The following is a 14,653-nucleotide window of genomic DNA, read 5'->3' as shown; positions in this document are numbered from 1 at the left end:
GCCGGGAAGATCAAAGAGGAGTGAGAACTGCAAGGGAGATGAAGGGAGGCTGGAGAGGGGAAGAGAGAGAGAACAACTGGGACACACAACTGAAATCTCTTTCAGTTGGGAGAAGCATCTGAAGACTCTGAAGCCAATCACCACCTAAAAAGGCAACTAAAATACGAATTTAATGACAAGTAACTAGAATCTGTTCTGTTATATTCTGAGGTTGTGAGAAGTGATTTGAAATGGAAGAGTTAAGAAACATTAATACTACAAGATCCCTAACCATGATCTCCTAATTAACTGTTGATCTATGCAATCCCAAAAGCTAATACCTCTGGAGTTTCAGAAGTGCCGAGCATTTGCATTCCCTGTCAACTTTAATAAGGATTATTATGTACATACATACAGTCTTTTAGAGAATCATGACCATAGTTTCATTAGCTAAATAAGAAAGGGCACAATACAGAATTCACTGGAGTAAATTTGACCTATATTAAATACCTTTTCTAGCTGCAGTATTATTGTACCAGTTACTTACTGTCCTCAGGTAAGTTGTTTTCCCGTTCTTCTCTCTCCATCTGTTGGCACCAGCCCTCCATACGATCTCTCTCTGCTTGAAGTAGCTTCAGAAACCAGTGGCCATCTCGTGGGCACACTGACCTTTGAACAGCTTCCAGAGGATCTTCGGTGATAGAGTCAATCCAGGGGTCAGGAGGAGGTAAAATTGATGGATCAAAATCTGTATCAAAGTCATCATCCACTGCACATGCATGGTAATGGTTTCCTGACCCTTGTATGCTAACGGTAGAGGTGCTTGCATCTCGGGAAAATTGCCTTGCTATTTGTCCAGAACACGTATTGTCCTCTTGAGGGTCGATTATTTCAAAGTTCTCATGGAAATCCAGGTCTGCTTGCACAGCTGTTGTTACACTATTAGATCGTGTAAACCTGCGAAAGCTTTGGAGAGCACAAACATAAAATGCTTAGAAAGCTTTTTCTATGTAACACGATAAGAAAGGACTTACTACGACTCTGCCACTCCTCCTAAGACTGGCAATCGTGGTTGTCAGTGCTACACTCAGGTGCTTTTTCTTGAAAAGATCAGCATAAACTTCTTTTCTCATTGCAAGCCAACAAACAAACATTTATCTTTTTTCCATGCAAGCTCACTGTTTATTGAAGCAAGTGCCCCTAATTGATGTGTGGTTTAACAAAGCCAGAGGCTAGCCCAAGAGACAGCTAACAGTGTCAGTACCTTAGGATGTTAGGTTACCAATAAATGAAAAGTTAAAAGGGCCCAATTTTAAGAAGTGGCTTATCTTTCAACTTTTAAAACTCACACCCCTTTGAAGTTACACACCCAAATTAACAAGCCACATTTAAAAATCAGAGATGTGAGATTGATAAAATAGTAATGCCAATGAGTCCACTATCTATGTAACGTTATACATTCCATTTATAAAGAAGATAAGTATTTTTAACCCAGATAAGTATTTTGTATTGCTTCTGCGTATTTACTCTTCATAATTACGTATCTGCTAATACCACTGCCATCTCTCACAATTTTAGTGCCCATGCCCAGTGTTCAGACGTTTTGTTATTCACATTCAACCTTCAGGTTCAAAATGGTCTTCTCTTTTTCACCAAAGCTAGCATTCTCAGTTGCTACCGTAACGGCTGCTACGCTGCAGGTAGCCTCCTTTCACCTTGCATAGTTTCCCTGTGTTGGAGCCTCTGAGAGCAGAGAGCAAATCCTGAGGGTAAAGGCAAAAGCAGGGAAGAGAGGAGGTTTGGGCTTTGGGTTTGAGTGAGTTTTCTTTATGTAAACAGCACTCCAAATTCTGAAGTCCAAGGCATCTGAGGTGAAGAGGCTGATAGAGAAGGAGCAGAGGGAAGTGTAAGGAGTAAGAGACACCTAATGCTGTTGCAGGGGGTGGTAGTGAGAGCAGATATGACAAGCAGTACATTGTGGAGGGAATGAGTAGAAAATCTGCAGGCAAATAATTACAGAGAGTCAGGGCAACTCTAGAAACTGATTCACTGAGGAACACAGGAAAACAAGCGAAGTAGACGTCTGTCTTGCCCCATGATGATAAAGAAGGTAGAACCATAAAGTAATTAACGTAGATGTTACTTAAATTAGCAATATTTAGGCTTCAGAATCAATGTAGTATTGAACTGAATAGAGACAGATTCTCACCCCTTCTTCTTACTAACCCAGGATGCCTGTGCACTCATGCAGGTGCTAGTTCACTTCTAATTTGCTCACAATCTGACATTTACTTTTGAAACCAGTGTTAGGATCCATTTCCCTGTGATATTTTGTCTGCCTTGCCTTGACCAGTTCTATTTTCAGTTTGAGCTCAAGCGTCAATGGAAATGCTGAGGGGACAGTGGAGCTGGATGCTGGGCACTGTTTCACTCCCTTTCATTTATATTCTACCTTCCACTGAAAAGCAATAGCCGATTAGACAAGGCCAACTGACAGCAAAACGTTGTCAAGTGTATTTAGTCTGCAGCTGGGGAGGGAGCAGATGGAAGGATGCTGAGGGAGAATTTCATGTCCTATATACCTGATGCATCCAGATACCCCAGGAGGAGTGCAGCAGACTTCAAGGAGGACTGTACCAGGTCCTGCTGATAGAGGAAATTAGTGGCTGTTGATCTGGGGCTTTGAGAGGAGTAGAGCAAAGCAAAACAGGAGTTGAGAAGGGTTCTCCAATTGAAAAAAAAAAAAGGGTCAATTCCTCTGCAGAAGAAATCTCAAATTAACATCTCAGTCACACCAATCCCTGGAAAAAGTTAATAATAGGTTGTGTACATATTTTTTTATAATGGCCTAGAATACAAATATTTTAATGTAGTGCTTGCTGCTCGTGGTTCTTTTGAAACAGGTGTTGTTAAGCTATGCAAAAGTCACGGTTATGCCAGTGTAGATTTGCATGATATGCACCAACAAACTGAAAAATATGGAGCGAGCAGAACTCTTCAGCTCGGTAGTATTTACCCTCTGACAAGCAGAGAAAAGCATTTTGCTATAGACTGATATAGCAGAAAAAGTTCAAAAGAGAGGACAAGGATCACTGGAGATATGGTATGGCTTCCATAGGAGGAAAGATATTTCTTGGTTTAGAAAACAGATGGATGAGGAGGGATATGAGAGACCTATGAAATCCTGACTAGGTGATGTTTCACCATTTCTCAGAGTGCAAGAACTGTGGGGAGGAAGGCAGCCAGTTGCAAGGCTTAGAGGTCTAAAGATTTACATCTAGCAAAAGGATGTATTCTTCACACAATATGTAATTAAATTGCCACAGAATCCTGGGAAAACCAAAGGTAAAAATAGGTTCAAAGAGAACCTGGTCAAATTCACAGGAGATAGGTCCGGGAAGAGCTATTACACAGATGTCATATCTGGCTTAGGAAGTCCCTGAACAACGGACTGCTAAATTGGGAAGGTCTACTGGGAGAAGTAGTGCTTTCTACATACCCTTTATACTTTTCCTTTGTACACAGTTCTTTATACTTTTCCTTAGTATCTGCTACTGGCCACTGGCAGAGAAAAGCTGTTAGACTGCTATTAGTAGTTAGAAAGACTTTAGCTTTCGGCTAACATTACAATGAAAATCTTTTGGTTCAATCTATGCTAGTTTTTAAAAAATTTGCTGTAATTTGGCCACCAACCTGATAAATCCCTTATCTGCACTGAAGCGCGTGCATGCATACACACACACACACAAAAACCCCACCAAACAAAGCCCACAGAGCTCTCCTTTTCAGTCATTTAGTCAGGGTTCACTGAGAGCCAAGGAATTAGTACACAGTGTAGTCTTCCACACCATCCACGGTACTGGAGAGAAGAGCAAATGCCTTAATCCCAGGCTCATTCTTCTCCATACCCCTTCATCCACATCACAGCTGCCTTCTGCTTTCCCCAGTGCCCTAGACACTGATATCCTTCTGTTTCAGATGACCATTTGTATTTTCAGTTAACACCCTGGCTTTTCAGTGTACTCCAAATCCCAAATGTGAAAACATCTAGGTCTACTTGCCAAGAGGATGTATTGCTGGAGGCACTACATTTCAAAGTTTTCAGGAGTGTACTTTTACTGGGTTCAATATAAGCCAGTACCACCAAAACCAGACTCTGCTCAACAAATAAAATAGAATGACCTACTTTTTTTGCCTTTGTTTTATCTATATAATAGTATGCTACAGACTTGCTTGACAGATTCTTGGCACTGGATTGTGTAATCTATCTGTGTTCAAAAGAAAAACAACTTGGTAACAGAACATAGCATCAGTTCAAAATTAAAAAAATGCTCCCAAGGAAATGTACGTTGAATGAAATGGATATGCAGGAAGACACCCACTATCTGCCTGCCTCCAGCACATCCATGTAAAATGCCTAATAGATGGTAATTTTAGTCTCTGACATAGCTTCCTCATTCACTTCCAGGATGTTTTACTCTTACAAAATACCATTTGTGTCCCACATGAATCTCTTTTGTTTTGCAGTCAGTTAAAACTCCATACCACAGCTGAAGCTGGTGCCTAAGTTTTCACTATTTCTATTTCTACACATACAAAGAATTCACAGGTCTACCTAAAAAAAAAAAAAAAGTGTTCATAAATTGCTGGTAATCGTTAAAAACAGAGATTTGCTTCTTCCTCTGCTTTCAGGCTTGGCCCTTTTGTAGTCAGTGGTGCCCTGCAGGCACAAGGTGTAATAATTACAGCTTCAGAGAACTGCAGCAGATATCTGGCCTAAGGTGCAGAAAGCCATGAAACCTCAGACTGGATAAACCAGTATGGAGAACAACAGCACGATGTGTTTTGAACAGCAACAACAGGGTCACTTGTTAGCATTCAACTCTCTGCTCCTAAGTCGTCTTTTGCTTTCTCTTGAAAAACAGGTTTACATTTCAGCTCAGAGAACTTCTTTCTTTCCTAAAAAAAAAAAACCCAAACCCAGAAGAGATCTAGGTTTCAAACCAACTGATGCATGGTGAGTCTCAGAGGCACTTACATTAAATTTAGCCTGCCTCACTTTACCCATTGGCTACACTATACTCTTCCCCAGTTGTGGGTTTCTCTGCTTAAGGTTGCAGCCACTGTCAGCAGAACAAAACAAACTGCAGGAGGAGTTAGCCATCACGGTATCATGCCTTCTAATAGCAGGATCTTCGGCCATACATCTTTAAGCTACACATTCTTGTGTGCTTTGCTCTATCCCCCCCATTCTTTCATTCACATAGTCTTTTTTTAATCACTAAAAGTCTTAGCAGGAATCCTTTATGGCAATGTTAGAATAGACTATTTCAGTTGGAAGGGACCTACAGCTATCACCTAGTCCAACTGCCTGGCACTTCAGGGCTGACCAAAAGTTAAAGCCCGTTCTTAAGGGCATTGTCCAAATATCTCTTAAACATTGACAGGCTTTGGGCATCGACTACCTCTCTAGGAAGCCTGTTCCAGTGTTTTACCACCCTGTTGGTAAAGAAATGCTTCCTCATGTCCAGTCCAAACCTCCCCTGGTGCAGCTTTGAACCATTCCCACGTGTCCTGTCACTGGATCCCAGGGAGAAGGGATCAGCATCTCCCTCGCCAAGTCCTCTCCTCAGGAAGCTGTAGAGAGCAATGAGGTCGCCCCTGAGCCGCCCAAAGTCCTTAGCCGCTCCTCATAGCAGATGCCTTCCAGCCCTTTCACCAGCTCTGTTGCCCTCTGGACACATTCAAGGACCTTCACACCCTTCTTAAATGGTGGGGCCCAGCACTGCATGCAGAACTCGAGGTGATGCCGCACCGATGCTGCATATGGTAGGATAATCCCCTCTCTTGACCGGCTGGTTGTGTCACCGAAATCGGGAATAAACGCTACAAATTCACAAACCTATTTTCTAACCCTAATTTATTTTAATTCCCTACTACTTTGGTTACAGTTGCACCGTGTTTGATGCATCCCAGGACGTCGCTTGCCCTCTTGGCTGCCAGGGCACACTGCTGGCTCTGATTGAGCCTGCTGCCGACCAGCACCCCCAGATCCCTTTCTGCAGGGCTGCTTTCCAGCCGCTCCTCTCCCAATCTATACTTGTGCCTGGCGTTACTCCATCCAGAATCTGGCAATTGGACTTGTTAAACTTCATCCCATTAATTGTTGCCCAATGCTCTAACCTCTGCAAGGCCTCCTGTCCCTCAAGAGAGTCAACAGCAGCTCCCAGTTTGGTATTATCAGCAGACTTACTGCATCCAGATCTTTGATAAATATATTGAACAGGACTGGCCCTAGAACTGAGCCCGTGAAACATGGTGGAGCTTCAAGTACCACTTGGGCTCTTCCTTTCCGTCCTGCACTGCCCCCCAGATATCCACTGGCTATCTACCCTGCCCTTTCCGGTGTGCCAGTATTGCAGCAGTGCAGGGAGGAGGTCACCCTACAGAGACCATCCTCAGCCCAGACACACCCTCGGCTGGGCATGTTTCTCACCAGCAGAGTTTGCAGAAGATCAAAGCATTCCTGAGATCTCTCATCCTCAAATAAACCTGCTCCAACCTTCGTCTTGTGGCCCTTTCTGGGCAGCACTGGGGGGCATAGCTGGAACAAGAGGGGCCAACACTTTGTCGAGGCCTAGCACATAAGACCAGGTCAGGGTCCTTAGCTTTAAACAAGCAATATTATTAAGCCTTGTTTTTGAAACTGCCTCTCTCTTCTTCTGAATACCAGCTCAGTCACTTGCAGCCAGGTTAGAATCATAGAATGGTTTGGGTTGGAAGGGATCTTTAAAGGCCATCTAGTCCAATGCCCCTGCAGTGAGCAGGGACATCTTCAACTAGATCATGTTGCTCAGAGCCCCATCCACCCTGACCTTAAATGTTTCCAGGGATGGGGCATCTACCACCTTCAGAATTTCTCAATACAATGGGTTCTGCTGTGGAGAACACAGATAGCCAGAAAATGCTGCAGACAAAAGCCAAGAAAGTATCAGTCCCAACTCAGCTTAGCCAAAATACAGATTTGAAGGTCCTGTCCTAAAGACTGGAGAGTTGAGACATTTGAGTTAGAGTGTAGGACTGGCCTTCTCTAAAGGGAAAACCCTAAAATCCTGAGTATTTTTGTCAGGATAGTAAGTGACCAAGCCCAAAATTCTAAAGGCAAAAAATGAGAATAGTATATCTTTATATAGTGATGAAAGCCAAAGATGAGGGGTTTTTTCTTCCTTAAAGAGACAGAAGAGGGTTTTTTTGGTTGTTTTTCTTATGTTACCCCACCACCATTTCAAATCATTTCAGTTTATACCAGACCAAGTGGTATGCTATGGTAAACCAAGAGATGGGGGCACCTTCCCTGTCACCACAGAAGCCAGATAAAATGGAGGAGGACCATCTGTCTATGGTCTTAGTCTCCCATGGCAGTGATCTTACTTCAGAAACTACCTTGTTTCAGCATTCATAAATTCTTGTGATGGCAAACCAAGTACAAGTTCCAGCTGATGGTATGACTAGAGCAATAAGCAAGACAATTTTGGGAGTGAAGATGTAACGGGAAGAGATCTTGGGGCAGACAAGGTAAAATCCAAGAGAGAGTAAAAGTGATTACAGAGCTATGGGACTCAGAGCCCCTTGTTCAATAAGGATGTGTGCTAACTGGCCTGGCACAATACATGACTTCTTATTTTCTGGTTCAGTAGAACTGGTTGACTTCCAACAACTCAATTATCTTCTGTAAGTGAGGAATGGAAGGTGGTCCCTTGAGGTCAAGAAGTCGCAGGTACAGAGAAAGGAGGAACAGAAATGGACAGAAACGGGAATGCCCTGAGATTGCACTGATTAGCTTCATCAGACACACATTTCAAAACTACCCTGGAAGGGGTGGGTCATGTGAGGAAAGGGGAGGAACATTTTGGTTGGGGTTTTGTTAGCATCATGGGGGAGATCGGGTGAGAGATAAGAGAGTAACAGCAGGAAGATCATGAGGTTGAAAGACATGCATACCAGTTTTTTTCTACAAGAAGGATTGGACAGAGGTACTCTATAAATGCTAGAAATTGTAGAGCTGCACTTAGGGAATGGGTACAAAAAAGATTATTGAGAGCAGGCAGCGTAAAGAACTGAGGATAAGATGAATAGCGGTGATGTATCCAGTTGTAATATGGTCAGGTAGTGGTAGGCACATTTATCCTTTGAGCATTACAAGAGGAGGAGGAGGAGGAAGACTCAGTCATTTGTCTTGGCAGGAAGCCCAGGTTACAGAGAGCGAAGGGCTAATGAAAGGTCTGAGTTGAGATGGAAGATAGAAGAGATAGAGCTGTCCTCTGAAGAAGATGCTCTGTTTTTGAGCTTAGATCAAGAAACAGAGCCAAAATCTTTTGCTTACTTAGTCCAAGCACAGAAGCAGGAATATTTAAAAGGACGTGATGAGGTAAGACTCCTTCATGTGAGAATGGCAGTCATATGAGATGAAGGAAAGGGGGAGGAAAGAGCAGAAAACAAAGGAAAGGAGTGAAACAAATTTTGTATGGTGGGCTTTTGGTGCATTAAGCAAAGAGTTTTCTTGTTTTATAACAGTGCACTTAATAGCTTAGACTGGCAAGGAAACATGATCAATTTACAGTATTTATCCTCTTTGCTGTGTCAGTCTTCTCTTATTTTATATTTATTTAATATTGCTGAAGCCTGGAAGATTTTTTAAAACATTCATTTGACAAAGATTCAACTCAAAAGGGCTTTTCTGAGGCTCTGCAGATGTTACAGTGCAGGGGCAGGGAAGAATGCACTGTATTTACAATTCTATTCCTGTAACAGATAATCAATACATTGTGCTCCACTGTCTTAAAAAAAAAAAAAAAAAGAATATGAGTGCCAAACAGTGATGATAAGCCCTTTGTGCCTTGAGTGCACTCATTTTCTAAGGATTAAGGGCTGTCTTTTATCAGCCAGTTCACTTCTGAGAGTCCATGATAGATTGCTGCTTGCCGGTCTGCTCCAAACAGCAGCAACCTCAACTTTATCAGCAAGGAAACCCCCAAACACAGCTGTCAGTAGGTAATGCAGAAATATTGCTTTCTTAGGGCAGACTCTCACAGGCAAATCTTACCTTTTTCTCCGGAGCAATAAAAACTGCAATAGAAAGAGGGCTTTGGAAGTAAGGTATTTACAAACAGCCACTTCTTTCTTTGTGGTTTTTTTTTGTTGTCTTTTTTTTTTTTTTTGAGGGGAGGCGGAGGGTTGGGCTTTTGGGGTAGTTATCTCCTTTGTGCTCAGGCTGAAGGGAAACGGTCCTTCAGCATCTATTCTAATGTGCTCATTTATCTAGTGCTGGAGGAGTTGTGGGTAAATGGGGCTAAGGTCTAACACATAAAGAAATGTCTGCCAGCAAGAGATGTTTTAGCAGGTTAATGAGGAACTTGGTAACAGCCTAGCAGGGTCATTGCAAAATCACATTTCTTTTTGCTGAAATCACTTTAGCCTTTTAAAACCACAGGAAAATACTCTGCTACCTTACGGGGAGATTTTGTTGAGTTGAAAATGGTGTAGCTAACGTGTTTGAGTATTTTTAGCAGACGGAGGAAAAAAATGGTGTGAAAATGAACATCTCCTCTACTTGCTACTGCAGTCGGCAGGCCAGAGGACCCTAATTTTGTCGGCTCAGATTTGCTGCACCCGGGTTTTCTCTGGAGAGGTTGCAAGGGCGACTCTTCCCTGACCGACAGCGACAGTGCCCCGAGGCTTCTCCGGCGGTACGGTATAGCGAGTTATCAACAAAATGGCTCCAGGATCCCGAAGTTAGGCTGTGCCCAAGCGGCTTGGGAAGAACGAGCCAAGCCTTGGGTGGGTGCATGCAGCTAGAGCAGCGCTGGGCAGCCCTGCACGCTCGGAGGGGAGAGCGCGGCTTTTCTTCAGCCACTGGGTCCGGGATTTGGGCAGGGATTAAGATTTGCAGTTGTGGTCAAGCACTCAGAAACTGCGTGTCTGGAAAGTGCTATGCATAGTTATGCTCCCTTGCAACTGTACTGCAATTTGTCACCAAAAAGAAACGTTAAAGACAACAATTATTCTAGATTTTTGTTTGCTAATTCAGGTTACACTGCGGACTGGAGAGAGAACTGAGTTTTACAGGCTCGCTTTTTAATCTCAAGAATTTTTTGCAAGGGAGCAGTTGTAATGCAGAGGTGTCTGGGTGAGATACCTGAGCAAAGGCAATCAGTTTGGCTCTGCCACTGCACTGCTCCATGTGGCTGAAATTATTCTGCTGAAAAACAAGGTAAACTTTCCCATCAGCTCTATGCTGCTGCAGCCATCCCGAGACTAATACTCCAGCTGCATCACCTTCTGCTGTTTAGGTAGATTTTCTGGGGAAAAAGAGCTTATTAAAAGTATATTGACCTTCAAAATATGTGGCGCTTTTCTTCCAGTTCTCCCACTGGCCCTGAAAAATTCCCTCTAAGAAATAAGAGCTACAGCATTTATAAGACTCAGCTTTTCAGTTGGGTGATCTAACAATTCATCCTGGAAGCAGACTTATATAGTCATGCGTGCAGGAAATAGGGCTCTTAAAACTTAGTTGCAGCATAATTATTTACTTTAGAAAAACAGTATTAACTTTTACTCACCACTTCTCTTCCTCTACTTGAACTCCTATGGACTGGAACTTACTGGTTGCTTTATTTTCACCTGATTTGGCAGATTCTTCAGCACCATCAACCTTAAAAATAAAACACTAGCTAATTAAAACGTATTTTAGCAGACATATCGCCCAGCTTCTTACAATTTCTATGCATGATAACTACGAAGTGTCTGCACATATAGCTTGTACCGTAAGTACCTTCATCTAGTCCGATAGCTTATCTGTGGTGTGCCCATTTCTGACATTATTAGTGAATATTCATCATTCTTGTTAGTCTATAAAGCATTTCTGGTAAGACAACATTCAGCCTGCAAAACGTGGATGGAGTTTATCCAGTATTTTATGGAGGCTGGATGCTCACTTTTGCCAGAGCAAATCTCTGAACAGCTGTAACTTCACTTACTGTGCTCCACCGTAGTCTGTATGTGCATGTGTATGTGAACTCACGTCAAAATTATGTGTTTACTTTGTTTAAATGTTAGTGTCCCGAATCAGAGCACTGCACAGATAAGATTTAAAGAAAGCACATGCAGCTTTTGTTGCATTTTCTTTACTGCTTCATCATGCAAACCGGTGGTCGCGAGGAGTACAGACAGGAACTTTATACCACCTCTCCATGTCTGTGAGATTTATACCAGTGGTATAAAGTTAAAATTTAACCACAGGCGAGTCTTTGAGCAAAATCACAAACTTCTGGGTACAATCAGTGTAGTTGTTAGTTACCAATGCTCTGTGTGTGACATTGTTAGTTATACAAGGAAAAAAAATTCTGGCACACAGAATTTTTGGACTACAGTAGTTTTACGAAGTGATCTGTGGATCCACTCTGAGCCTGGGTGTAAAGAAACTCCAGCTGTAGTTAGTATCTGTTCCACCAGTAAATAAGCTTGTTGTTGAGAGCCAGTTGAACAGCCTATGCAGGAAAAGTGCTCAAGGAGGGATGGAAATTACAGGGCTATTCAGTGTGTTAAAGTACTTACCTGATACTGAGGCTTTTGGGGAGATAACTGCGCCTTAAATGCCGTAACTGACAAAGAGGAGCAACCTTTTGATGGACGGGTTTTTCTTTGCTTTACTTTGCTTGTTTGCTAAACAGATTTACAGCAAAAGCGTGTGGTGTCCTAAGAGTGACCGAGGGGTGCAGAGGACACGCACGGAGGTTTACGACAAGTGCACATCAGGTTTATTTGTTAGAGGAGGAAGCAAACCCAGAATATGCCTCTGGCTAATGCAGCTCGCCCTGCTCTACAGAGATAGGTCAAACTATAATTAAGGTGTATACCTGGTATGAGTTCAGTCCAAGCACTAAACTAGGCTGTCTTTACAGTCAGTGGAGAGAGACTGACTCCATACTGCCAGTCAGAGGGCTGGCAGCATACCTATCTAATTTAGGGCAATTGTTTCTAAGAGGAGTCATTTCTGGCAGCAACAGCTATCTTATGGTATTTTCACTCCCACACTACCCCTTCAGCCGTACCAGCACAACTGCTTGTGCAGTGATGCTGCAAAATGGACCACACAGCAGACTAGCAAAGTAGTTTTCTTTTATTTGTGAAGCCTGTCTGACTCTAGAAATCTCATTGATGGGCACAACGGGGAGGGTGGCAGGGTGCATGGGCAGGAGTCCTGTAAGGCTGTATCACTGCTGAAGGTTTCACTTCATGTAATCCCAGCTTTAGGCATCTCCATTGGTTTGCACACAAAAACTGCCCTGGCAGCCCCTCACATACCATCCTCAGGCAGCTTTCACATACGATTATGTTGGCCATCTGTAAATTTCAAAGTTTTAGAGGGACATTGTCAAAGGCTTGAACAGCATTTGGGGCTCTCTTTTCCTTGGATCTGAGGAAACTGATGCCCCTATAGCTCTCAAAAGTAGCATTTGTTGCCTGCAGCAATGCTACTTGAAGAGACAGAAGGGAGATGGTGTGTCAAGAGCCATGATTCACATTACTGTTGTTCATTTTGGCTTTTGCAACGGTGGAAAGTACTTCTTTCTACCCATTATTTTGCAGGGTGTTTGCCTGCTAAGGAGTCTTTGTTGCTTTGCTCAGTGAAATGAGTGACTACAACAACAAAATGGCACCTTAGGCTTGGCTGGGAATGGGAATAAGTAACAGAAGAGCTTTCCTCTATCCCTGTCCCAGCTGGATCTTGCTCCTGTGTTTAACACTGAATATCAGCCCTCCTTTCAGAATATACCCAAAACAAACGGCTGTGAAGCAGAAAAAGGCTACAACAAAGGCAGTGAACTGAACCCACAGGCAAGAGTAATTATTGCCCTTCCAAGAAGAAGTAAGAGAAAAGTCACAGCTTCTCCTGGAGCTGCCCCTGGGATGGCATACTTCTGCACAGCACCTCTCATCTCATCAGGCTGATGCAGAGATTTCACGGTAAATTCTTAGGCTTTGCTAATCAGATAAGCCTGTCCAGGCACATAGTGCTGTGCTTACAACCTCCATCTGCAAGAAAAAACCCCCATGTCTTCTTGTGAAGGCTGATAAACTGCGGATTGCTATTCTATTTGCTTGGGATTCATCTCCCATCAAAACCTGTGTTGATTCTCAACTGATTGTAAGTTCAAGTACTTTGCTGCAAAAGCTAATCCTGCAAGCAGATAGTTGGAGTCCTGGGCACATTCTTTTTTTTTTTTTTTTTTTGGGGGGGCGGGGGTGTATGGGAAAGATTAATTAAGAACGCAGATTACATTGGTCTAATTTATTTGCTCTTCTCCTTTCTGTAAATAGGAATAAACTTTGGCAGGGTTAGTTTTCTTCTTTCATTCCACTAGAGGTAACAAAATGTGATTTTCTTTAACAAGGGCAAATCAGAAGGAACTTACCCTCTGCTCTTGAGGCTGAAATAGGAACAATGCTGCCTCATTCAAGCGGCTACCAGTCATTATGAAATGCATGAATAAGCACTGACAATTCAGTGAGGCTGGATGAAAATATTTTTTGGGTGATAGTGTAATGTAAATCATTGTTTTACACATTCCCTTTCAATGATTTAATTCATGCCTTTCTGACCCCCACTGTGTTATGATTCATAGATTAGTGCTCATGTGTGTAATTTAACAGAGCTGAATAACAAGCAGCAAGGAGACTTAAACAAATCCTTGCATCTGATGTTTTTATGATAAATTAGGAAAACATCATTAATACCATGCAGAATGATTATGCTGCTGCAATTTCTACATAGGTACCTGTCGGGAAAAGAAGAAAAACACACAAAACACTGCATAATGAGCAATAAAACAGATGTAGAAATTGAAAACAGTGGCAGGCATATAACCCATGTCCTGTACTGTACCTGTATTCCAATAGATAAGCATCTGTTTTTCTTGAAGTGGTCCTTCTTTCTATCTTCTACTGCAACGGTGGCAATGGTTGTGGTGGTGGTGACGGTGGCAGTATTGTTCCCTACATGTTGACTTGCAGGGCCATGGATCTGCGCATTGGCAGCTTCAATAGCAGCTGTTAGCGCCTTCATACTGTCCAAGCTCTCTGTGGAGTTGCTAAGTCCAGACTGACTGATGATATCTCCCCTCTGTCCATGTCCATCCATATATGCATCTTGGGCAGACTCTGTGCTGCTCTGGGCTGTGATGGAAATGAAGGGTTTGGTGGTAGTTCTTGGTGGGACTGGAGGCGGTGTCTTCTTATAGGTGGTGATGCAGGATGACACTGGAAAAAACATATGAGAGTTCTTGATTTATTGACGCTGCAGGGAAAATGGATGCAAATATTATCTCAAAGCATCAGTGAGCGTGGACAGAGCAGATGTAAGGAGGACACTGTTAGCCAAAGAGCCCCCAAAAGCTCCAATGTAAGAAGTGCCATGGAAATACCTCGCTTATCAGTGTCCTCTTGCTACTAACGTGAGTGGCAGAATTGCCAGTAGAGGGAAGGAAATTACCTATTTGCCATGTTTCTCCTCAGTCTTTTTAGGGTTTTCTCCAGTATATTTTCTACTAACAGTTCTATGACCCATGGGAACAAATCCTTCCATCAAAACTTTTGTTCTGTTCATGGCTACCAA

General features: G+C 42.8%; 1 protein-coding gene across 1 annotated transcript; it reads right to left on the bottom strand.

The window, feature by feature from the left end:
• Window positions 1-526: 526 nt before the first annotated feature.
• On the bottom strand, window positions 527-14,311 carry LOC104621605 (disks large-associated protein 1-like; the record flags this gene model as incomplete). The annotated part of the gene is made up of 3 exons (XM_010288131.1): window positions 13,925-14,311; window positions 10,599-10,690; window positions 527-945 (listed from the first exon to the last, which is right to left on the bottom strand). Coding segments are annotated over exons 1-3 (898 nt in total), but the record flags the coding sequence as incomplete, so codon positions are not given.
• Window positions 14,312-14,653: the final 342 nt, after the last annotated feature.

The sequence above is a fragment of the Phaethon lepturus genome, unplaced genomic scaffold (assembly GCF_000687285.1).
Source record: "Phaethon lepturus isolate BGI_N335 unplaced genomic scaffold, ASM68728v1 scaffold13485, whole genome shotgun sequence".
Lineage (NCBI taxonomy): Eukaryota > Metazoa > Chordata > Aves > Phaethontiformes > Phaethontidae > Phaethon > Phaethon lepturus.
The sequence above is the reverse complement of the archived record's forward strand: the minus strand, read 5'-3'. Positions and strand labels throughout refer to the sequence as shown.